General features: G+C 40.8%; 1 protein-coding gene across 2 annotated transcripts in view; it reads right to left on the reverse strand.

Moving 5' to 3' along the window:
* Window positions 1-23,205, reverse strand: part of ASPG (asparaginase) — a 48,177-nt gene extending 24,972 nt beyond the window's left edge. Inside the window, exons 1-7 of one of the 2 annotated variants that reach the window (XM_026111423.2) lie at window positions 22,952-23,205; window positions 17,291-17,420; window positions 13,831-13,942; window positions 10,892-11,017; window positions 9,314-9,397; window positions 8,141-8,267; window positions 609-721 (exon numbers count right to left, since the gene is read on the reverse strand). In XM_026111423.2, the coding sequence (XP_025967208.1) occupies window positions 609-721; window positions 8,141-8,267; window positions 9,314-9,397; window positions 10,892-11,017; window positions 13,831-13,942; window positions 17,291-17,420; window positions 22,952-23,135 (876 nt within the window). In that variant the 5' untranslated portion in view covers window positions 23,136-23,205. The remainder of the gene's footprint in view (window positions 1-608; window positions 722-8,140; window positions 8,268-9,313; window positions 9,398-10,891; window positions 11,018-13,830; window positions 13,943-17,290; window positions 17,421-22,951) is intronic. The other variant, XM_026111422.2, reaches the window with a different exon arrangement.
* Window positions 23,206-25,963: the final 2,758 nt, after the last annotated feature.

Below are 25,963 nucleotides of genomic sequence, written 5' to 3' on the forward strand. Positions count from 1 at the left end.
AATGGAACTGGTATTAGAGAAAAAAATTTAAAAGACACAAACTACCTAAAACTGCAGTTCTGCAAAACAATTTCTAAAGGCTCAGAGCAGAAAAATAACAGTTATCATCTTCAGCTCTGTATCAATACAGGGGATCATCCTAACAACCAGTGTGAGCGGAACTGAACTTTAAGAAAGAAGCATGAGTTGCAGAAAAAGCCACAGTCACCTCCATGCCCACTTCCCATCTTGTGTGTTCTTTGGTAAGGTTTTGAGTAATATGCTTCAATGTGCAGCAAGAAAGCACTTCCCTGGCCACTGCAGCTTGTACCTGTCTAGAAAGGTACACTTGACCTATTATTAGCCCTGGTAAGAAATTAATTTTTAGTTCCAAGGCCCAGGCAGTTCAGATTAAAGATATTTTAAAAGCTTTTGTCAATAGTTTGTGACATGAAAATGGTCTTTGAATGCACTGGTATTACAAAACATTTATCAGAAGACGACAAGATACCTTCCCTTCCCTCCAAAAACCCAACCCTTGCTACAACACTGCAGCTTCCAAACTGGCTAAGCAGACAAGTGTTTGAGCATCATTTCATCCACTTCCAAAATTAAGTGGTGACACTTACAGCAGCAGCGGTGATTCCTGGGAAGATTCGCAGAAGCCCAACGTTCCTGTTCATATTGGTGTGAACACGAAATTTCTTTTTGGTATTGGCTCTCCACACTGTATCCCAGTTTACTGTTAAAGAGAAATGAGTTTCCTGATTTACTATCAAAGACATAATATTAAGTACACTTGTAGCACTTCACACTTACAGCATTATATTGAAAACTGTTTCCTATGTAGGGATTCATACAAGACAACGTATTTTTAAAAAGAGGAAATGAAGGCCCATTTAAGACAGTAGCCAGAGCAGCTAATCTAACACACCTTATTTATTAAATGCCACTGAAATATGTGTTCAAGGCCACATCCAGGTCAGGCTCAGCTGTGTTATATTTTAGCTTTAATTCCAAAATAGCTTAGATTCCAAGATAAATCAGGCTTATCCGTCAATATTTCTACACCAGTGCACTTCCCAGAGATATTCAACAAGTATACTTGCTTCAATTTAATAGTATTTTATAGCTCGGACTTCCAAAATAGATAGTTCAATCTCCACTAGTGAACAGGATGATCTATCAGATACACAAAGCTGTATATCCATATTATAACCTCTCCAAAAGACAAAACTCATAGCTGTGAAAAGCATTTGAGTACAAGACCTGACCACCTCACAATGTTGAACATGTCCTGCTAGTGCCAAATTTCCCAGTTCAGAGTGCTCGGAAAGCCTCAGCCAACAGAACAGTATGCAGCTCTAGTATAAGTGAGACATTTACTTGTCACACACTGATCAGAACTTCATTGTTTTGTAATTGGACTGATATGAACCTGAATTAATGTTTAGGAAGCAGACCTTCATCTTCTCAAACAAAAAAGATATGACAAGTTCTGAATGTCATAATAAAGACAAATGCAGTTACTGCAGCCACTAATCACCTCCAGAGTTTATTATGTAGTTACTAATGATTAAATAAAATAGCAAGGATTCAATTAACTCCGATTATACATTTAGAGCCAGAAGCCAGCTGTTTAACTAATAGTTTGTTTGTGTTGCATTATTAGAAGCCAAGTCATGCATTATTGATTTCAAAATCTTACTGCTCCCATGCAAGATCACAGTGTTGGTAGCTCTGACAACACCTAGAAGGCTGTGGGAGAGGTTTAGCAAACAACAGCCAACAGCTCAGAGTGTGATGTTTCAAGAAAGTAGATCACACCATAAGGCTACCTGTTTCCCCATCAAGACTTAAGCTTTTTAGTTTTTGAAGAAAACCCCAAGCAGCAAGAACAGATAGAAGATCTAACTGCATAATACTGACTTGCTCTGCCATGTGAAGAGTTACTCACACCAATTATTATTGCAATCTCTTGCCATCAGCAGACAGGCGTTTGCAAGAAAATCAGAGGATGTTTAAGGGCCTCCGTTGAAGCCTGCTCTTTTGCCCTATTACCGGAGATACTAAAAACGACACTACACAAAGTCAGGACAGAAAACAGCAGTCCTCTATAAGACAATTCTGAATTTTCCCTTCCTGTTGTGGTGCCCTAGTGTGCTGTCAGCAAGTAGAGGCTCGGTATGTGCTTTCTGAAAAATACTTATTTTAAATCTTGGGAATTATATGAACAAATACCTGAACTGTATATTGTAAAACTGTTCACAAGCAGTTGGCTTGGCACTGTGTTTACCCTATCAGGCAAACTTCAGCAAACGTGTTCCTATGACACTGGGAAAGGGAGAATAGAAACAGACCGTTTCTACAGTTTCCCTGTGAGGACCTGGCCAGCACAGTTCTGAAATCACCTAGCTGGATTTAGTAGTTGGCCAAGTAGCTCTAAAAGGCCTGCATGAGCTTTCCAGAGCAAGTAAGAGAACTGCAGGACGTACATGGGTGGGTGCAGAAAGCCATGCATTTGCTCTGCTTGAGGTCCATATGTCAGGCTAACTATGTTCACTCAATTAGCACTGCTTTTTAAGAGACAAGAGTGTTTGGCAATAAACCCAGTCCTTTCAACCTTCTCACAAGCAGATTAATTCTTTAATTCTTTAAAAGCAGCCTCCTCTATGGGCAGGGACAGCAATGAAATTGTATCAAAGATTTCTTTCCTTTATCCTCCATAAGCTAGGAGTCCCTGCCAAGACTTCACGAATGCATACTACAAAGTTTGGCAACTACTAGCATCCCTAATGTCTGTAACAAACTTGAAGAATGAACTGAGAAAACCTATCTTGACATGGATCACTAAGAAGATATTGCCAAAAGCAGAAGACTAAGGGGAGAGATCAGAGGATAGGTTCAGAAATGAGGCCTACACCAGGCCTATGCCTGTACTCTGGGAGTGCACTCTATCAAATAACACATCATCTTCAAGATACATGCAATGCATTCAGACATAGTACTGTGATGCCAATTCCTAACTACATTAAGAAAGGACCAAAGATTGTCCTTGAATTAACATTCTTTTGGTCGTGAATCCCATCAGTCTGTGTAAGGCGCTCTGTACTGCAGATCATAAATGCAGTGATGAGAGCAGCATAATTTCTATAGGTGTCAGTTTTCCATTAGACAAAAAGTTTGAAAGGCAGAACAAAAGGCCAGTGTAATACAAGAGCCAAAGACAAACAAATATACATAAAAGCCCAAACTCATCTAAGAGTTATTCAGAATTGTTCTAAGTGAGGCAGAGACTTATGCAGGGCAAAAACCACACCCTTTGCATCCTCCATCTCAAAGATTACATCACCCCAAAATGTAGAATACTTACATGACAAAGCTAAGTTCAAGCATCTTTATTCTACTGAATCAACCAGTTGTCCTACAGTCTCTGATCCTAATGCACAGCAATCTTTTTGTTGAAGCAAAACAAAAGTCTTAAGAATTCTTAACAGTCCTTAAGCAAGAAACTCATATAGAAATAGGTGAAGTACAAAAAACTCTACATGATGGTGTTCAGAACAGCTTTTTATCATATGGATAAGAGTGACTAATGAGGGATATTTGTGTTTGGCACAACACAGAAAACAGTAATCTGTCCTGACATGGATGGGCTGTGCTTGTAAAGAGTTTAACTGATATAGTGTGCTGCTTTATGTAAATATGGATACAAAGCTGAGGAAAAAGCATAGGCTAGGTATTGGTCTTCCGTGGAAAACAGCAAGCTCTTAAAGCAATGTACATAAAATAGAGAGGTAATGGCTATTTATATACTGTATTCAAAATGTCTTGGGAAAGGAAAGATTGTGTTATTCAAGGACCCTGCATTTAAGATATCGAGACCTTTGGTTTATTTTTCCAAACATAAAAATCACAGAAACAGCCCTCTGCTACTCCCAATCTCCCCCTCTCTCCTAAACACTGGAGCTCTTAAAATTACAGCTCAGAAAACAAATTTGAAAGAGACATATATACCTAAGGCACAAAGTAAACTGTTCAGGGTTTGAATCCTCTGAAGTCTGACTAGCTTTTATTCTCCACCTGACCTTGACCTCACTAGGGTAAAGAGATGGGAAGAGACACTACTTTGCAGTCCCTGGGGAGGCAGTTTTAGCCTACTGAGCATACTGGTCACCCGGCGCTAAGAAAACACACAGGTGCCTTCATATTCCAGGGCCAAACAGGTACGCGGTAAGGAAACTACCTAAATATTTTTCACTAAAGAAAAAAAAAGAGGATAATTTGCTTATCTTATTCAGCATTCTTCACACACGGACATATGGTGATAGGGTTAGGGGGGGAAAAAAATATCAACCTGACTTAAAAAAAGAAGAAAAAAAGACACCCTAAACAGGCTATAAAGCAGCAAAAGCTTTTGTTAACCAGTGCCTATGCCACAGCACAGCTTTCAACTCATAATGAGGGTGCTGCAACCAAGAGCGACACCTCCCTTAGGAGTGGTGACTGAACTCCAAGTTATGAAATCAAACAGGAAATACAGCTTTTCATGATTGCAGAGCTCCAGACAAACAGCAACACTTTCTTCTCATCCTTTTCTGCAAGGCTACAGGCAAGTCGTACCATTATATAAGCTCCCCCACGTTCATTAGGATTCACAGCGACGGCCAAGGGGTGGGGAGCACAGACCAACCTATGGGCGGGAATTCCTAAAGCAGGCAAACAAACGTAGACCCCCTCTTTGGCAGTTTAGCATAAAACAATTGACGCACACCTTTTGAAATGAATATTTAAATTGAACGGTCTCATTGCAAGAATCAACGTGCCTACTTACGAGGGGAAAAAAAAAACAAAGTACTTCAGTGAACAGAGCTGGCATTTGCCTTAATATATAAATGACTTGGACTTTTTACTATAAATAACTAGAACTGCCAACCAAGACGCAGACTTGGCCAGTGACTAATAGCTTCTCTATAATGAGACTGTTGGGTAGATGAGCCTAAAAGGGCTTTCTAACCTGCTGCTGCAGTACCAAATCTGTGCACACAGTTACATGGACTCTTTTCATCCCCTACACAAGTTATGTTTCTAATCATTCAGTTCTGTACATGTGCACCACTCCCAGAAGTTACATGCATGTGATGAAGAAAGTCCAGCCATGGCAACAAAGCAGTTTTATATTTGCTTCATTAAGACAATAGAGAACTGAGGAGAGTAATCAGTTATGAAATATACTGAGACTCTTTACACAACTGGAGTGAAACAGACCTCCTCTGTCTCTCTCCTTCTCAAAATATGAGAGAAATAAGGCAAGGCCTTTTATTTGATAAGCTCTAAGATTTAAAAAATATGTTTGGTTATTCCTATACAATTCATTATTTCACATAGAGTTTTCTGATTCTGCTATAAAAGTATCTCCTGTTAACACTGTGCTACTCCCCTGAGGAGTTTACTAGGATCTTTCACCACTTCTTGCAAGAGTTTCTCATGCTGAATTCAAAGTCTGAAGAAAACTGACACCTTTGCTGTTCTAAAACTTAATAATGGGACTCTTAGGTGTTGCTAAGACAGTTAAGGACCTGGCCAAGAACACAACAAGTTGATGGGATCGAAAATCCATTAGGAGCCTCATCTGAAGGGGGAACAGGGTGGAAAATGGAGAAGAAAAATGAAGAAGAGAGCTCCAGCTGGGAAAGGGAGGGGAAGAGGACCATGCTTCTCTCCTCTCTCTGGCTCTGAAGTAGATCACTGCTTTTACACAGCACATCTAACCTCGAACAGCATTTCCTCTTCTCAGTCTTATGTACCAGCCTGTGATCCTGAGCTCTTGTCCCATTACACTGCCCAGTCCTGCCATTCTGTTACCTCTTCACCACCAGCTTCTCTGCAACTTTCACTCCCAGCTGTGTTAGAACTGGGGAGCCCAAGGAAGAGTTTCTGCACGTGGCCTACTGCTTCTGGCATTGTCAGACTGCCCGAGAGAATGCTGAAGCAGCAAGAGTCAGCCCCATCTGCAGGAAGGTTAAGACATACTATATGAAGTCTTTTGAAAAAAAGTTAAAGATGCTAGATTTGTTTGGATTGTTTTTAAAAGCCTCAGGCGAGTCCTTGTCTCCCTGAAAGCTTCATACAAGGATTGTAAGAGCAGACTCAAGGAAGACAGCTATGTTTCAAACAATTATTTTGGACAAAATAAAGCAGCACTAGTAGATCACCCATTCTATAAACTATGTTTTTTCAAAATGAAACAATCCTTCAATACTGACACTGTCATCTTGGATAAATGATGCTACCCTAACAGGGTAATCAACTGAAACAAATAAAAATAGAGCCTATCACACCATCGGTTTTTAAATCAGAAATCCTCACTGATCTCATTGGGGCATTCTATTGAAAAGATAACGGGACACAATATGGGCCAAGGGAAGTACTTAATAACTTTCTCATTTTTCTACTGTACACAAGGAATCACAAAACAGATCATTCAAATGCAAGAGAGAAGTAGCATGCAATTTGCAGCTTCATTTCATTACTGATCAGTCAGAAAACTGTATTTATTTATACCCTATTTGATGCAGTTCATAAAAATCCAAGAAAGAAGACTTCCCCCAATTTATTGCAACAGTCAAGTCATAGTGGCACACTCTCTACCTGAGACATGTCTTATTGACCACTACAGTATTTTAAAGCTTCTTCAGTTTGTATCTGACTCCCACAAACACAGCATCTTAATCCTGGAACTTTGCTAAGTGACGCCCACTATTAGGTAGAAGTGCTAAGTTTAATTTTCAAAATTGCAGGATGTCTCTGTAGTAGCAGATGTCATTCAGAATGTCCTGCTGAATGGCATAGGGCTAGAGTTCCTACTGCCACTAACAGCACCTAGCAGAAGAATTTGGGAACTCCTTGCTATTGTCCCCCCCGAGTTGTACAAGTGCTACAGTAATAGGCACAATCATTAATGTATTTTTTCCTCACCCCTTAACAGGTGAGGAATATTTAAATTAAAATCTTTTGTTTGGGGAAACAAAGTACCAAGAGGTTAAGTAACTGCTTGAAGAGACAGCAGTCAACCTGAGATCTTCTAAATCTTTTGTGGGTATTTTTACTCTTCAACATTTAATGAGAAATAAGTGAAGTGAGCATTCTCTAGGCAATAGACTGAAACTTAATTTGTTTTCACTTGTGAGAATCTAAACTCAGATGCAAGAGAAGAACAGACCCCTTACTTCCCTATTTGCAATCCTCCACCACAAATGTGGGAACATCAAGTAAGCATTACTTAGGAGGTCAAGTCCTATATTTTTAGGTAATACTGGAGTTTGTCATCTAGGCCTAGTCCTTTCAGATATACTTAGGCTATCCAAGAGCAGCTTGCATAACTTGTATTTTTGAAAACTGTCCTTTAGTAGGGTTTTGGCAACTCCTCATTTGGCCAGATTCCAAATGTGTCTCTCTTCTCCCCTCTCCAAAGAAAGGGTGTCATTTATCCAAGATCAGACATCAATGTGTTAATGACTTTGTAAACAGATACTGTAATCTTCATGCGGTTTTTAAAAAGGTTTTCCCTCTCCTTAAAGAACAGAATCATAGAAATTGTAGGGAGTCTGAGTAAGTCAGGAAAAAAATCATCTCACACAGAACATATTCGAGGTCTGCTATTTTCAGTGTGTTTCCAATTCAGACAGATCCTAAATATCCAGTACAACCTCTCACAAAATGACATGCGTCCAACATAGGCTTGTTGAAGCTGCATGTACTCTGCTGTGAGTCTTTTGCCTGATTTCGGAGGCCAGCATGGTCATTAATTGGATTAAACTCTTTGTTCTTTCAGTCCTACCCACTCCCTCATTTTTATCCTCAGAGCAAGCATTTTCATGACACTGGGGCAACATTCCCTCTGGTAAGTCTGAATGTTTAGTCAAGTCAGCCTCGCTCATATCCATCCCCAGTGGATAAATGCAGTTGGATCACAAATTCTTAAAGTCTTATTAACATTTAAACAGTTCCAAAGCACATGAAGAGAAGACAAGATACAGGGCTTTAAATATATATCAATGTTTAAAAGCAGCCTTTCAACTATATAAGCACGGATTCTATTCATCTAGAGTTCTATTGCATGTGGCACAAATTACAAGGCTTAAGAGATGATGTTGCTTACTTTTAATATCAACCTCAGCATTTGCAAGTGGAGGCAGGTTAGGTGAGGAAAAGGCATTGAAACTCCCAGCATCCACCTTAGTCACCCTATTTCCCCTGTACAGTTTATTATAAAAATACAGGCACACCTGCAAGACAAGTAAAGAAACAGGTCTATGAATAAGACAGTAATTAAAAGATTCAGTAGATAAATACTGCAGTCTGTCCTTTATAAAGTGTTTTCTAAATCTTTAAAGCAGCTCAGAGGCTAGTAGATGTTTACAACTCTTACCCTTTCAGAAAAGAATTGGCACATCTGTCACACATTGGTTTAAGAATTTAAGAACAAAACAAGTTAAGAGCTAGCCAGTTTCGTAATCCTCTCATGAGGCATACTCTAGGAGACAGCAAGTTTGCTAAAGTCCACTTCAGGGACAGAGGAAAGGAGCAGTGTGGACTTTTTAATAAGTTAATCAGTTATATTTAATTTCAGCATCCAAAACCTTAAAAAAAGGCCCAGTGAAAATAGATAATAATTTTTTAAAGAGTCACCAAACATTTAAAACTAGGCCCCTTTTCAAATCCCTTAAAAGTATCTCGAGTGGAATTTGAAGGAAAAAAGATATTTTGAAGTTGCTGTTAGTTCTGAAAATCTTGGCCAGTCAGCTACTGCTGTCATGGCTGTGTGAGCATGGACAGAATTGGAATGAAGTGTAATCTGATTAGTTTTCTACAGGCTTTGGGCCTGTGCAGTGCCACCATCACGGGTGCTGAGGGCATGCAGATGCTTCCACGTCTATTATGTGTGTCATCCTCAGCAGTCTTCACAAACCAGAAGCAGAAGATGCTGCTATCGATTCTAGAGCAACTTCAGAACTTCAGAGTAAGTTCCACTTCAAAAACTTACTTAAAAGTGTTTCCGATCCCACATGTTTGTAAATGAATTTCAAGTCTGCTGCAACCTGCATTTCGGACTTAATAGTCTTTACAGATTGTATGTAGGAAAAATGGTATACGAATTCTGAAAAAAGGCATGTGCTTTGTCATGCACGGGTCTGTTACCTCAGTGGAATCCATTTTTTTCCTTTTTAAGTGCAATTCTTTACTACTTATCAGACATTTTGAGTATCTAAGTATGTGTTCTAGCTAAAGGAAGAAAAGCAGCCTCTGAGACAGTTTTCACAGACAAACAGACCTCCGGAATCACGAACTGCCCAGCAAAGAGCAGTGCTCCCAGTAGGTTGGCTCGGCCATCATTCCTCAACTCATATAGGGGCACCTAAAGAGCAAAGACTGAAATTAAATCCTGTCCTTTATATAAAGCCTACACAGCACAAAAAAATCCAACTTATGCAATACAAATACATGAATAATTTATGTAACAATGATTTATGACAAATAGTTTACTTCTTCATCCAAACTATTTTAGACTGAAGCAGACGGTAGGGTTACCCTCTGTGCTTAACAGACTTTTATAATTGAGTACTTGAAGAATAATACAGAGATGAGTATGATTGAGCAATTGTTTTTAGAAGTAGAGACTGATTCAGGAAAAATATCAAGAATAGAAAGCAGGCGTACTCAGTTTAAGTGTTTGCTCATGGGAGAAGTGATTGTACAGAGAAAAAGCAACAGCCTCGGTTCATGCACAACTCTCATGATGGGCTTCGGAATGGCTCTCTTGCACCATCTTCCCTCATAGGATACAAAAACTGAACCAGCAGGTTACTACTGACATAAAGGACAAGATTAAAAACAGAAATTCGGTCTGCTGAGTGAAGCAGTGATGACTTCCGTGCCATTTTAGACTGCCTTTTTATTAACAGAGAGACAGAACTCCTTTCCACAATGAAAAAAAAAAAATCACATGCTCTGTTGCTGGATCATACATCAGGCAGATCTCCAAAAAATAAAGCAAAAAAGAAAGTAGAACCTTGAATATGATGTACTACAACCAGACTGCCCAATGTCAAGACAGTAAGTGGGAGTCTACTTCTTCCTAGACTTTTGTATTTTGACTTCAAACAGACCACATATGAAAGGGAAGTTATGAAAAGGGGGGGAAGGGGAATGTTACAGTGCTATGTTTCATCTCTCTTTTGTGATTAGAGCTGTATTTTATGCTCAAGCAAGCTATTCTAGTAAGACAACCCCTCCCCCTCAGACAATATGCAAAGGTCTGATCTCTAGCTAAAGGAAAGAAAACTAATAAATCTAGTCTTTAGAGTGAAAGAAACAGACCATGCTTCATGGAACAAAAGTGATCAAAAATGCATATAATGCTTAGCGATTATAAAAAATGGGGAAGAATGCAACAAAGACAGGAGATACCAAAGAACAATGAATAACATAAGACAGGATAACAACTGCTGAAGTAATACGACTGCATGCTTCAGGGCTTTAAAAGAAAAAAAAAGACAGCTAAAAACCACCAGCCACCTGAGGCTGGAAAGATGCTTCTCATATAAACAGATTATTACACAATGGCCAATGACAGGCTCTTATATCTTTCTCTGAAGCACCTGGCCCCAGCCATAATGAACTACTGGTCAGATTTGGTACAGATTTGTAAAGTCACTAATGATAAAATTATGGGGCAGATCCTCAGCTGGTGAGCCCATCAGTTGTCACTAACTTTTACCAGCACTGTGACCGTTCACCCTGGTCACACTGCATTACTAAAGTACACAGTGATCATCAGGATACTACATAGTTCTGCATGTAAGAACAGAAAATGAGGCTTCTGAGTTCAACTTCAAATTAAGTCCATTACCTGAGATCCTGTCATAACAACAGTTTTGCCCAGGTTCTCAAACATGAAGGATAAGGCTGACGCTGTGTAGGCCATTGTATCAGTACCATGAAGAATCACAAAGCCATCATACTTTTCATAGTGCTCCTGGAGTTGGAGAGACATTTTCTGTATTATTAAACCAATACATTGGCATCAGTAAGTGAGGTGCATGCTGCACTGTTTTCACTGATACAAGCAGCAGTGTAACACTTTAAAGAAGTCCTACAAGCATAATTCCTCTTAAAGTTATCCACATTTTCAGTTTAAATATAATTAAGGGTTAATCGGACAATAAACATGAGAGCTAGTAATTCTAATTATGGAACAGTCAAAGAGATTCTTCTAGGTATACATATTAATGTAGCATTTTTAAACCAGAAGACTGCTAATTAAGAAAAGCTTAGCAATGGCTTTAAACAGGAATGTTAACATATGCAAATTAGTCGTATAGTCTGATTTCTTGTTACCGCTTTTACTTTAGGGATTACACCATTTACAGGAACAGATTAGGCAAACCAAGGCTATCATAACATACAGAAAAAACAGTCCATTTAATCCAGCTGGCAGGCAGGCAAATCGCCAGTGTAAGAGTGCCCTCTTCTGTTCAGAAGTCAACCTTTCCGCAGCAGTATGTGACTTCTGCACTAGAGAGCACTGAATGGCCCTGTTACTGTTCACAGTTAAGGTACACGCACTTGCTGTTGTTTTTTTGAATAGTGCCTTAGACCATCAGGTGTGTACAAATGGAAAAAGGAATTTTATAATAAGATCAATCTACAGATAACTTTTAATGCAAAGTCATGAATGGCACTGTTCATCCCATTGGAATAAAGTTATTTGCTGGCTTTTGGAGGAAAAAGGATTTGATTCCTCTAATTTAAGTGATGCATAGTGAAGATAGAGTAAACACTGCAGTAAGAGACAATGATGGCTTTTACTACTACTTTTCATTTGCTAACATGGAAAGGATTACACAGAAGTCTAAGCAAATATGCAAAGTGCCAAAAGGAAAAAAAGTTTTTTTCCATGGAATTAAGCCAGATTTCTATTTAATTATATTTCTTATGCTACAATAGGCACATTCCCTTGGCATCTCCTGATAATAAGGTCACCTCCAAACCTACCTTCAGATTTCTACTTGTCCTTTTTCTGTTTCTTCACTGATGATACTCGCCCCTACATGTTGCTACCTAATGAAAGTTTCGGGGATTTTCAGTTTATTTCTAGCAAATTAGTCAGTAGAACAACAGTCAGTGTTGCAAGATCTTTGTGTAGGCCAAACTATAGTGTGACGCAAAACTTCGGTAGCCTGTAGTTATTCATCAATGCAGTAACATGATAAGTAAGTTTCAAGGGCAGCCATCTGAGAAATAGCCACTCGCCCTCTCTAAGTCCATCAGTATGCTTCTTGAATATTTTCAGCCTTGTGAAGTTTATTCAATGAGATAGAACACAGCTTGGCTTAAGCTTCATAATATAAAAGATCAGGCTGGGAATTAGGGAGAAATCCCACACAAGCATCTTTGAATGTTTCAGTCTGAAAAATCTTCAGGACATTACTGCTTTGCCACGTAAGTGTCTAAAATGAACACAGAGTGGCAGTGCTGTGTATGTCAGAAAGTCAAAGGTTTTTTTTTTTCCCCCTTCTCAGCACTTTTCAGTTGGATTACATACACTGGATATGTACTTGTACACACAGAGAAGTTGGATTCTGTGTATGAGAAAGAAGCATTTTTTGAGACCAGAAGTTGTAATAAAACTAATATGCAATTAAGAAAATAAGGTAAGACCTCTCCTGTTCAGCATGGCATCGTCTTCTTCCCGTTACTTTACTCTCAGCCCTGGCCTGCTCCCAGCTGTAGCCCTGCTGCATCCTAGAGGCTCTCCACCAACACACCAGCTTCGCCTCTTCTGCAGCCCTTGTCAGATGCACTCTGCAGGAGCATTGTCCCTTGTTTGGTGGTTTCAGGACTAGAGGACTTAAAGGTGTGAGACTATTACGTGATCTGCAGCAGTATTCCCAACATTATTACACTGTTGGTGTACACTGGTCCCCTTGGGTGAAGGGGGAAATTTACACTATAAAGCCCATCATCGTAGAGCAAGCAGGAGTAGAAGCGCAGTGTCTTACCAGCTTTACTTCTTAAGATCTGCATATGAATTCTGGGTGTGAATTATTTTAACCGTTTCATACTTCTGCTTCCTTAGAAGCACACAGGTAAGTTCAGATGTAGGGACAGGGGCAGAGAAGTGATGATTTTTAAGCTAGAGAAGGATTTAATGAGTTTGTCTACACATACAGAAATATCTAGGGCTTTGAACATTTCCCGGTGTGGGGAACCTAACCACAACAGCATTTTTTCTATCGGCTGCAAAGCGGAAGCTAGTCAAGTCAGTCTGTGTCCAAAGTGAGAGAGGCATAAAGATATGAAATTAATTTCGATGTTAAGAGACAACTATTAAGCTATTTGCACAGTCAAATGCTGTGTAACTAAGCAACCTTCTATTAAGTCACCTACACCTAAGGATTTTATTCAACATTTCTGGACAGTGAATTTAACTAAACACTTTTGAACAATTCTATGTACATATTACACACTTTATTTCCATCATATTTGCGATTTTTAAATTTATTTTCTTTTACAAAATTATGATATGGCTTATCAGTGGAAGAACTATATAACTTTAATAAGCTTACAACATTTCAGAAGGAAAAATTTTTCCTGCAATCTTACATGCATAATATTTATCACTTTGCAGGTAACTACTCTGGGTGTAACATCCTGCATAACATTTACATTTTTAGTAAATAAATATGTAAGCATAACGCTACTGGATTGTTTTATCTTGCTAAATATACTGGATATACTGCTATTTTGTGTAAGCAGCTAATGAAATCTCATCCCACACCACTGTACCTCAAGTTTCTTTGCAATTTTGGCCCAGTCCTCTGGAGTCATGTTGGAAGAATCAAGTAATGGTGAGAGCTCCAGGATTGTGTAGATAATTCTTTTGTTTTGCTTAGAGATACTATGAAGAAAGAAAATTGAAAAAAGTTTCACTGTTAGAGCTAACACTAGCTCATCACTTCTGATTATTTCACTAAATCAGTAGTTTTTACCCTTCTCCCCACTACCATCACCAAGTCTATGGTACAAAACTGCTGTCAAATTTCAAACATTAAGTTCCAAGTTTAGAAACTCATGATCTGATGTGGTTTAAAGCACATATCCCTAAAGTTAACAGACTTAGAATTTGGGATGGGGGAGAGGACTTTTTCAAAAACAAAGGCAGAAAAGTAGAACCCAGACTTTGCTAAATCCTAACATTTGGAACTGAGTTCTAACAAAAGCCAATACTGTCTTAAGGTTTAAAAAACGCTTCACAAATTATTGAGAGGAGTCTATGAAACTCCCAATCAATATAGGGGGTCAACAGAAGAGTTGCAACAACTTTTTAATGCTTTGATAAATATAAATTCCCTGACAGGCAGAGTATCTTCTCTTAGGAGTCTTATGACTGGCCTTCATTTCTGTGGCCTCTACAAGATCCACTCTCCTCAGTTTCTCTGACCTCAGATTTCAGAAGAGGCTCTCTTAGTTAGTTAAAACCATCAAGAAAAGAAGGAAACTGTTGCCTAGAGACTCAGTAAAAACCTTATTGCCTTTGCTAGTAAGAAGCTAACTTTGTAAAGCCTCAGACCTAGCCTATTAGGCTTGTTGTCACCTTGTTATGAGAGCTTGCTATATGAATTGAAACTTGGTACAGGCTGTGTCTTGTTATGATGTGCAGTTTAAGTGTGTGATAAGAGCAAGGATCATAAAATAGGTCAGCACAGGTTGAATACAGAGGCCCCAGGACTATAAACAACTCACTCACAATCTATTACTGGCCACTTAAGAAATGCAATGTTGAGAGCTGGGAGAAGACTGCTTTAAGTACAGTAAAGACAAGACAAAGCAACTCATTTTAAGAAAAAGAGGCCAGTCAAGCAATAGGATGGGCCAGCAATGAGCCAGGAAACACCCGATGGGCCTAGGAACGTAACACTTTCAAACACCACGCAGTATGTAGTCCAGCAGATGCAGACCAAAGCCTAAGCATGTCTGGGCACTCAAAGGAAGTTTTCAGACTAGGAGTCAGGGAAAGTTTGCTGAAGTAAGTTTAAGGCTAAGACTGATGTCTCTACATCTAAGTTACATATATTAAAAAGTGAATTACAAGGTTAAAGTGACAAGAAACAAAAACCTTTTTAAAACACTGAAAAACAGACATTTACTTAATAGTTGAAATGTGTTCCTACATAGCAATGCAATGGCGAACAGGCAGCTAACAAACAAGAAATACTGGGCCAGCAAGGGCCGGCTCTGCCCTTGCTACTTTCTCTTCCAAGCAAAGAAATCCAGAAGCATGTTTAATCGGGTGATCTTCAGCGCATTCTCAGTGCTTTCCCACTGCTTGAGGATCATGGAAAGCTAGCTGCCCGCTGCAACAGTCTATATCAATAACTGTGATAGATACTTCAACATTTACACTGGAAAACAGTCAAAGGCTGTAGAAAAGATGTGGACACTGCACGCTGTATGAATATGCAAAAGAAAGTTTCTGAAATAAGGTGTTTAGAGCACAGAGAAGAAAGTTGATTACCTTCCCTCAGCATTTGTAATAGCATATTTTCCTACTTGCTACTTTTGTATACATACATAGCAATATAAAATACGCAAAAGCAAGAGTGAATTATCAATTCATAAACTAAAAAGTCTGCAGATCTACTCCTCCTATGAAGCCTGTAAGATAAATGCTTATAGCAGAGAGAGCATGGATAAAGTTTTCCTTCATAACTAACTGACATGCTGTAGCTAAGGGGCTAGGTTTCATGTAAAAAATGCCTTGTTGGATGGCATATTCACACACACTGACTAAGAGCAGCTTTGGAAGTCAGTTGAAAAACTGTAAAAAGAAAGCCCCCCTGACAAAGTGCTGCTTAAATAAAATTATGAAATTCCAAACCCACAGACCAGCCTAGCCCACCACTTTCGGTGTATTTCCTTAAAAACAGATCATAAGTTTTTACCTTTTTTCATTATACCAGGGTTATTACAGGGATATACAAAGTTCACAAAAGACTCCTATTTCCTCCCCTCAGAAATGTACATTTCTCAACTGCCTAGTTAAAATATCACTCAACTTGTACGAAAGAGAAAATGGCAAGTTGCCATGACTATCTTCCCTAAACGGCTCTTAGTTGTGCCAGAAAAGCAAGGTGATTTTTTTTAAACTTCAATAAGCTGAATGATTGCTTTAAGTCTTTTTGTTCTCTATAGAAAACATGCTAGGAGACATATATTCAGGACCCAAATGGGTACACTAGTGCAGTTTTGTTATATTTGAAATCCTCTAAAGCATTTAAGTTATTCAGGTAAGCACAGCATTGTAACAAATCTCCATTTTTCTTAGTATAACTATCATATTTAACATGGATTTTATGTTCACATCAATACCACTCCACCAGGAGTCCATTTCTTTTTCCCTTACCCCTTCTCCTGCCACCTCCCTTTTAAGTGCTTACTTTTAAAAGCTTAACACAGAGACCCAAATACAAAGTAGAAAGAAATTAATAAACCTTACATTTTGTTTCTATGTCCTAATTTTTCTCCTTTAAGATTAAGGAACATCCATTTTTACTCTTAGAACAAAACAGCTATAGCCCCAATTATTTTTGAACGACTGTGTAAAATCATCCTTTGTGCAATGCTAACATGTCTACAGGGGTACAGTCATTCATCACAGCTGCAGAATATCTCAAATTAGCATACTGCCCTCTAAATAAAACCTATAAGCTTATTAATCATTGCCCAACAGTTAAGAAGCAATGCAGATTAATTATAAGCCCATCACTCATTATCATAATGTTGCATAAATTTGGGAAAGACAATCAGCTTTTATGGTTTTCTAAAAACAGAAGGCCTGCAGAATTAAAGCATGGGGTCTATTCATGGATGCATTAATTAGCTGCTACTTTCCCAGACATATGCTGGAGATAATTTACACAGTGCTGTATATAAAGTTTTCTTAGTTTCTATGGAATATTTGTATGTCTGCACAGCAGCAAGTTAACATTCAGAAACAGCAAAAATGCAGGACTAAGCTGCTTGGAATGTTTACTTGTTGCCTAATTTAAAAGTTATTTTTCAAGCAGCTATATAACGCTTTGTTGCACATAGCACCAGACATGGTAGGGTTTTTCCTTTTAAGTCCTTTTAAGCATTTTTGCTAATCTCATGCTGGGATCTTCACATTAATGGTTGGAGATTTAATTCTCTGAAAATTAACAGGACACTTCCCAACCCTCCCTCTCCCCAAGGAAAATGTACTTACGGGAGCACCAGTGTCTTATCTGGATATTCATGGAAGTCGTACAGCCTTTTTTCCTGGGCATATGCTTCATCATGCAGCTGTGGCATGTTTTTCAAGCTCCTTACTAACTTATTGGCCTCAGGCGTGAGTCCTTAAAAATAAGGAGACAATGAAGTAAATAAAGGAGCAGGTTGGGGAAAAAGTCAGCCACACAGTAAGGAGAGAAGTGAAGTTACACAACTATATGCTCATCCTTCCAAACTAAATTTAAACAGTCTATCAGCAGTATGAGAATGTGAAAACAGAATATAACCAACAAATGTCTGTGCAGTTACTTCTTTCTTGACTTGCAATAGAAGGAAACTCTTTATTTAGGAGAAATAATATCACAAATTTCCTTCACATCAAAAATTCACATTTACTTTTAATTGTTGCTTGTATGCAAATATTGATCAGCGGTAGGGGCAGGAGGTCAATTTTTGCAGCTGTGGCACAAAGCTGTCCTTCTCTTTTCCATTTCCACAGCTACTCTCCACCTAGTGGCACAAAACCAGCAAACATTGCTTCATACTTTAAAGTTAGGTGAAATTTTTGACTAAGCTTCTTAGCCTAGAGCAGTACTGGCAGGAACAGTGAAGTATTAGCCCGACTGTATAGGAAAGCTGCATGTAGTGCCTCACTGTCACAAGCAATAGCAATGACAAAGAGAAAAAAAATGAAAGGGAAAACTAAAACAAACTCCATAATAGGTACTGAGCATTAACAAACATAGACAGAGATCTATACAAAGATACAGAAATCTCGGCTTCTCAGAATAGCGCCTTAAGTTATAAGTGCTCTAATCACCAGCTCTGGAATAGGTACTTCCCACCAGCAGGTTTAGGACTGGACGTCTCAACTGACAACAGCCCGAGAAGGCACGTAGGCTAGCGAAGAGAAAAAGGCAAGAGCATGGGCACATCTTAAGCTCTGTTCACCCTCTCCCTGCTCCGCTGTCTTCTCACTCTTTGTTGCAGTGGTCCTAAAGATGGCTAAGGTTTAAACTAGCCTAAGCAGCTCCACGTAGGGCTTGCTGAATCTGCAGATCACATTGCAGGTGTTCTGGTTGCAACCAGATATTTTAAAGGGAACCCAGATGCCTACCCTACAACACAGAAGGGCACCTAAATTTTTGATGTTACAATACTCAATATCATAGAACTGAATTCCTCTGTGAATCTAACTTTCAACTGTTCTGATATCCATGCGATAAATAAGATCTCTGCATTATAGCAGATTAGCCAAGAAGAAGAGGGAGGATCATTCACAGTCTAAACTTACTGAAATAGAATTTGGCTAATCTCAAGCTTTAGTAATTCCTGTGTCTCTAAGTGACAATAGTACATTAGGAGTTTTCAGATCAGCAATATTCCAATCTTAATATTCTATTCCAAATATAATATTATATTACACTACAGTGTTCCAGACATTTTCTCATGGCAGATAGATAGTTTTTTCCTCAACTGAGCGAAGAACTCATCTACCAGTATCCTGAAGCAGGCAAGACAGCAACAGTTCTAACGTCCAGAGTCAAAAGCCTCTCTGTTTTTCTTAATTCTGACTATTTGAGACATCCTTCATTCGAGTAACTTCCATCAAAGGATCTTCTTTTCTGAACTTCAAGACTCTGCTGGCATTACTGTTCAGTTAAGTTTAATGTCAACAAATGTATTTTATACAAGCTGTTCAGATGGCAAACAAGTTCTCAAACCTCAATATTCAACTTCTGCTGGTTCCAGTTATTTATCATTTGAAGCTAGGTGATTGTCTTCTGCTTCTAATTCTTCTGTTTGTTTCAACATAATTCACACACAAGCATCTACAATTTTTTTTTTGTTTCACCTTCAAACAGTAAAGTTTGTTATTTAAAATACAGTGAAGTATAGAGAAGCAGTGAGGATATTAGTTAATGTGCCTCCATGCGCACTTTGCTTGGGGTCTGTTTAGTTTCTAAGCGGATGGAAAGTCCTGAAGAACTGTGTAATCTCTCTCCTGGCTTGCTTTAAAGAAAGTAAAAGGCTTTCCTGTAGCCAACTTTCTCACTGGACAGCACCAGCATTTCAGCAGCTTTGTTTGGATTCCTGCCAGAATACTTCATTTTACAAAATATACTTAACATGCCCTCAAGTTTTGGATGTTTTGTTCATTCAGTTATTATCCCTGCCTTGCCTATTAAGGACGCTCCTAGCTTAGTCACAAACGGACACTTCTGCTGTGCTTGGGCAGAGAATCATTCCAGCTCTGAAGCACAGCCCACGGTTTCAAGAGTTTTCTGATTATTTTTTGTTTGTCCAATGCTCATCTTGATCTGAATATTGACAAAGGATTAGATTGCTTTTTTTTTTTTTTGTATTTGCTCTAAGAAGTGGAGAGCTGATGTACATTAATATTCTTAAATCCTTTCTAAATGGCAGTTCCTCATCTCTTAATCACAAATTTGCAGGATTTTTCTGTAATTGCTAACACTGAACTTAAACCTTTTTTGTAAGACGACATTCTACAGACGTATCCAAGATGACCAACTTATGACCTAAACAGTCCCCTAAATGCATCCATGTTTAGCAGTGATTTCTGCTTTATGGCTTCAATCAGCAAAAATGGGAGAACTCAAGTGCAACTGTCTTAGGAACAGTTCTACTTTAGCATGCATGGAAGACATCTTTTGGGAGCCAAACTTGTTAATGGAGTAGTTGAAGCAACTTCACCCCTGCAGGGAAGAGGCAGGCTGTGCTACTTGCCAAAATGCCTCTCATCAACTTCTGTCCTTTCCCTTCTTACCTGGCCACCCCTTGCATCACAAAGTGGATGGACAAAGGCAGAAGAGCAAAGAAAGCAACTATGGCCAAGAACAAGCATGGCTCAGCCTCATCTACGCACTGAGGACTCTGATTTTCACTCCAGCAACACAGCTATTGCTATGGACCAATCAAGTTCTCCTCTAACCTGTGCTGGAGCAGAGAATGGGGAGCTGCAAACATCTGATGCAACCGTGTCAGTGGGGCTGTACAGCCAAGAAACCCCAAGAGCTGGGGAGATGGAGCACACTGAACTTCAGCGTACTGAAGCCATCACCCCCCATCCTAACAAATTCTCTATAGCAAGGAAAGCAAAGGACTTTGCTAAAGGAGTTTTCCCGTAGGAATATCATTACAAACAGGGTATACACCTAGGGTGCCAGCTCCCAAAAGTAACAACTATGTTCTGTTAAGGCAGAGGAGCAGGACACAAAGGGTCTTCCAAAGTACTCATTTTTTGCAACAGCGGTATTTTGAGATTTCTGAGGTGATGTGTATAGGTTTCAAGCAGAAAAAGGTTGTACACTGCCTATTTTTACTACATCAGCCAGTTATTTGCCAGTCTGTATCAGTCTTGCATATACATGTAGGGGGCAGTTCTGCACATCAACATATTCCTTGCAGAAGACATTAGGCCTATCACGACTGTCACAATTTAAAAACGAAACTATCTCCTTGAGCAACTGGGAAGACCACAGAAAAGCTTCTAAGCCTAAATGGAAATTGGTTAGGTAGAAGCCTAGCTTGCTCCCTTCAGTCTGAGCTGCTCTAAAAGGCTTAATGCTACTCAAGAAAGTGACTCTTGCTCACCTTGTTTGAAATAAAACAGTTACAGTTCTAGGTAAGGTTATAAACAGGCAATTTCCATCCATTGATTCTATAATAAAAGAAATGAGCATCTATTGTTTTTGCCTTTGAATAATGCTGCCTTTCCCATGCCCTTTCACCAGCTTCTGTCTGAACACTGAAGGTTGCCAAATATTCTTAAAGAGGTACTCTAGCTGCTCTGCTGCTAGATCTGTACAAAACGCAGGTCGAAACCTTCATCAGGATGGAGGAAGTCAGCATCGTTGGATTGCAACTGTTAGACTGTTTGCACATGCTTTAATGATTGACGCAGCTAAGCAAAAGAAAAAAGGCACACAAGAGCAGAGGAGGTGAAGGAGTTCATTTATAACAGGATTCTACATCTGACTTTTATTTATTTGCTTAAAACAACGTGTTTGGGAAGCCAAGACACTAGAAGCAGGAAATGATTTTAGTGTGAAATGCACATAAAGGGACAGAGGAAAGTAACTACATGTCATTTGAAACATACAGAAAGATTTTTCTTACAACTTGGAATTGTGATGCTTCAGGCCTATTTGGCAGACCAGACAAAGTGACAGTCATGAGAAACAAGGCAGAAGAAAAACCTTAAAGCATCTTCCCTACAATGGTCAAGATCAGCCAGTCTTCTGAGAAGGAAGGCTATGTCTTAGAACAAGAAGTCTAATCTAGAATGCTCCAAGGTGGAGGTGGAGCTCCAAGTGTTTTAATCCTACGAATAAGTAGTCTAGATGTTATTTCAAGCAGGGGCCTCAGGTTCTCCTGTAGGACACTCAAGTCCACCAGTTCTGAAAAGCCAGCATAGCAAGACACAGACTTTGGAAACCCTAGGACACTCCATAGCCTGCCGAGTGAAGAAAAAAGACCAAATAACTAAATAGATGTCCATCAAAATCAAACTGTTCTCCTTCACACACATATCCCCAGCTATACATTACACCTTTTCCCTTTGCGCCAACACCAGCAAATACACAGCCATGCAGCTGTCAGATCTGGCTGAAAAACGTTTTTCCCCTGACATGATAGCTGGCTGATCCTTCTGGCATTCTTTAGACTCCCCACCTAATAAGTTCGGCTCTAGGGGTACTTAGGCGTTATTCTGAACAGCTTCTGGATCCAGGGCACAAGGGAGGTTAGGTGAATGTCAGGCACCTACCTGTCCATATTTAGGTGTACATGAAAGTGTATAGCAACCTATAGCTGTAGGTACCTAAGAAGCTTTCAGGTAAAATGCAGACAGTATACTGAGACATCTCAGACTTCAATTTTGGATTTAAACATCAAACAGTTGGGGTGGGGGGATCAGAACGTCCAGCTTTTGTAAAAAACAAAAACAAAAAACCAACCGCACGCTCCCCTGCTAGTATATTTATAGGTCTCTGCTCTGCCAGTAGGGCAGAACAGAGCTTTTCAGTAACTCCTTGAAGGAAATTAAGAGCTAGGAGGAGACGAGCAGCAGAAGCGTACCAAGCGCACGGCCAAGAGGCAGGTACGCGCAGATGCCGCGCCTGCCTTCGCTCGTCGCCGCACTTGGCGGGATGCAGGGCCCGCCGCCATCAGCTCGCCTTTGGCGGGTCACCGGCTGAGCACCCGGCGCAGGCCGCAGCAGGCGCCTCGGCAGGCTGCGGGACACGCGCTCTCCGGGCAGCCGGGTGCCGCTGAGGGCGGGACAGACCGCACCACCGCTCACGCTGGGCTGCTTTCGTTTTCGGTGCCTGCCGGCGCAGAGCAGGGACTCGGCCGCAGGCAGCACGCTGTCCCCGCCACGGCGGGCTCCCCGCAGCCGTAGGGCTCCCCAGATCGGGATGCCCACAGCTCGGCCACGCAAGCCGCCAGCCGGGAAGGACTCGCGGCGCATCCTTCCAGCGCGGCTGGTACCAGCTGCGGGAAACGAGGGGATGCTGGACCACAAGCCCTGCCGCGGAGAACAGCGAGAAAGCGAAGAGGCGCACGAGGCGCTGCCGGCCAAGGAGGCGCCCGCCCGCGCCCCCGCTCGCGCAGCCGCCAGCGGGGCCCTCACCCTTGTCGTCGGGCACCATGCTGATGGTGCCGCCCGTGTTGATGACCAGCACCCGCGCCTCCACCTCCGCCTTGCAGCCGCAGCCGCGCGCCGAGGCCGGGGGGCGGCCGGGCCGCTCGTCGCCGGGGCTGCGGGCCAGGGCCCGGCCCAAGGAGGGCGCCCGGGAGGCGGGCGGCGTCTCCATCGCGGCCCTGAGGAACCGCTACCTCTCGCCCGGCCGGCGAAAGGGCAGTTATGGGGCGGCGCGGCGCGGCGGGGCGGGGCCGCCCCTTCCCGCCCCCAGGGGCCGGGCGGGGAGCGGGGTGGGGCCTGGCCGGGCCGCGGCGCCCCGAGCCGGCCGCGGGGGACAGGCCGGGGGGAGGCAGCGTCGCCATGCGGAGCCCGGGCGAAGAGGGCGGAGGCGGCGCCGCCCCCCTGCGCTCCGCGGCCCCGCCGGGCCCCGAGGCGAAGCGAAGAGCGAGTCGGGGCGGGCGGCGGTGCCGGCGGGGTCAGCGGTGTCCTGCGGCCCGCGGCGGCGGCGAACGAGCGGCCGGGGGGGGCTGGCGCTGCGGTGAGGCCGCCGTGGCCCCGCCGCTCCTCTGGACAGAAAGCTCCTGGAAAAAAGGAAGACAGAAATAATAATAAAAACTTCATTTTTCATCAGGTTTTTCTTACGAGGAAGGGAAGGGTTTTCCCGTTCCAGCTGGCTGTGCATCAAGGCCAGGAGCGGAGTCCAGTCCAGCACTGCCTGCTACCAGCTTTCCAATAGAGAAAATTAGGCACATGCTAGAAAGGTCTCCCTGGACACGGGTGAAAACTGTGGAATTAAGCTGTGTGCCAGGAGCCTGCAAAACTCAACCGGCTTTAGGACAAACAATTTGCAAGACTGTAATGTGGAGTATTATCAGGAAACTCACTTGTTTGAGCAGACACTAACTAGGGAGGAGGAAGAGCATAAGATTATGGCCTTTTTCACCGGGCAGGATGCCTCAGAATCCCTAATAATCCAGAGGAAAGTCTTATCCAAGTAGTCAACAGCACCTGTTTCGTTAAAAGCCCTAGCCATGGATCTGGGTTGGTTTACATGTAATAAGTACCTGATAGCCTGATTCACTGCTGGTTATTCACCTTCCTTCTCTTCATTCTGTATCAGCTTTCCCTTCACCTCTCTCCCCCTGGTTATTGGGATTTTCTCTCTTAGGTCACGGCTCCCTGGGGAGCAGTGCTCGACTAAAGAGGTTTTGGATCTGCCGCTTTACTCGGGTCTGTTCATTCACATCCCACATCATCTGACCTACAGACACAGCTGTCCAGATGGCTCAACACTGAACCAGCATCAGTGAGGATGAAGAAATAATCCTGGGGAGAAAAAAGATTGATGTGCAGAGTGTTTTCAACCTGGACTAATTTTCTGATCCAGTTTAGTGTAAAGCCTCGCTAATTTTTATACTAGACAACCAAAAGTGACAAGAATAGAGAGGAAAGCAAAAGGTAGGAGGGTCTTACATCAACTCCCACACTGAACGAGATACCCACAGAACTATGTCCGAAGACTTCCAAATCTTGGGAGCAGCCTGACCAGAAAAAAAAAAAGGGAAAAAAAGACAATCCCAACTACTCTCTGCTTTTTCTGGAAAGCAGAAATACAATTTTTCCCCTCCCTGATACAACATAATGACTTTAATTAAAACTGTTCCCCCCACCCTAATGTAGAAGTTTATCAATACACAAAATCTTGTCATTTTTCAATATTCAATCACATATCATTCAGGACAGAAGAGAAACCATCTAGCTAGTAGTTTTCTGCCCAATTTTAACATAAACTGTAGGCTATTGAAAAAAATAGCAGTGGTGATTGGAGGCAGAAATGAATTACCTACTAACTCCAGTTGCTGTTGTTTAAATGTGTGTACGGCATGTACTCTGTTACTCAGAGTAACCTAGGAAGAAATTATATATAAAGAATTATTAGTGTTAAAGTCTATCGTGAGATGATTTCAGATTCTGCAGAACTTCTTCCAGAAAGGCTTTCCCATGAATAAGCTTTTGCCCATCCAGTAGGCAATCAGATTTAAACAGGAACTATAAAATTGCCAATATCGTTTATGTCATGTAAATCTGTTTTCTTTCTCATCTCTGATCAGAGAGACCCAATTCAAACAATTTAAAGCTTTGACTTCAGAAGGGAATAAGACAAAACATCTTCAGTTCAACTGTAAATTTAACTAAAGTTCAATTTGAGATTGATTACTAGAGCTGGTCAGAATTTCAAAAAATTGTTTAATAGAATAATGGACTTTTGAAAACATTTTTGGCAAAAAATTGGTAAAAAAAACCAATTTAAAAAATTTCAATGTCATGTATTTACCATTCTTTTCTTTTTCCATAGAAGTAATATATTTTATTTAAAAAATCAAAACTGTATGCTAATAACTGCATACACCTGATATCACTTCAAATGTTTGAGTACAGCAGTATGAATAACATTGCTACACTGGAGAACTGGACTGCAGTAAATTGCAAAGTGGTGGAGGAATGACTCATTGCACAGACAGATGGGTGGATGGTGCATGGCTAGACACTAGTTCCACAAAAATCATCTATAGAATTCAGAGGAACAACATCTAAATTTAAATTAAACATGTCAGAAATACATTTATATTCACTGAGCTTCCTAATTATGTTTAATTTTGTATTTCCCTTAAATAATATCACAAGCAACCGAAACAGGGTAGGCAATACGAGCTTAGGTCTTTCCCTTCCAAGAAGGATGTTTTGCAACACTTGCAACAAATTCAGAAGTGTCCACTGCGTCGTTCAAGGCCATCATTCTTCTCCTGTGCTAAAAAGAAAATTAAACATTTTAATGTAACCTTGCCAATTAAGTTTTATGAGATACTTTTGCTTCTTCTAGGCTTACATTCTGAGATGTACTGTCCAAGCTTTTTGTTGAGCTATTGCAAGTGTGAAGCAGGGAATTTTGGAGTCAGAATGGCAAAAGTATTTAATACTCTGTATCTAATAGCATTTGAT

Source organism: Dromaius novaehollandiae, chromosome 5, assembly GCF_036370855.1.
Source record: "Dromaius novaehollandiae isolate bDroNov1 chromosome 5, bDroNov1.hap1, whole genome shotgun sequence".
Taxonomy (NCBI): domain Eukaryota; kingdom Metazoa; phylum Chordata; class Aves; order Casuariiformes; family Dromaiidae; genus Dromaius; species Dromaius novaehollandiae.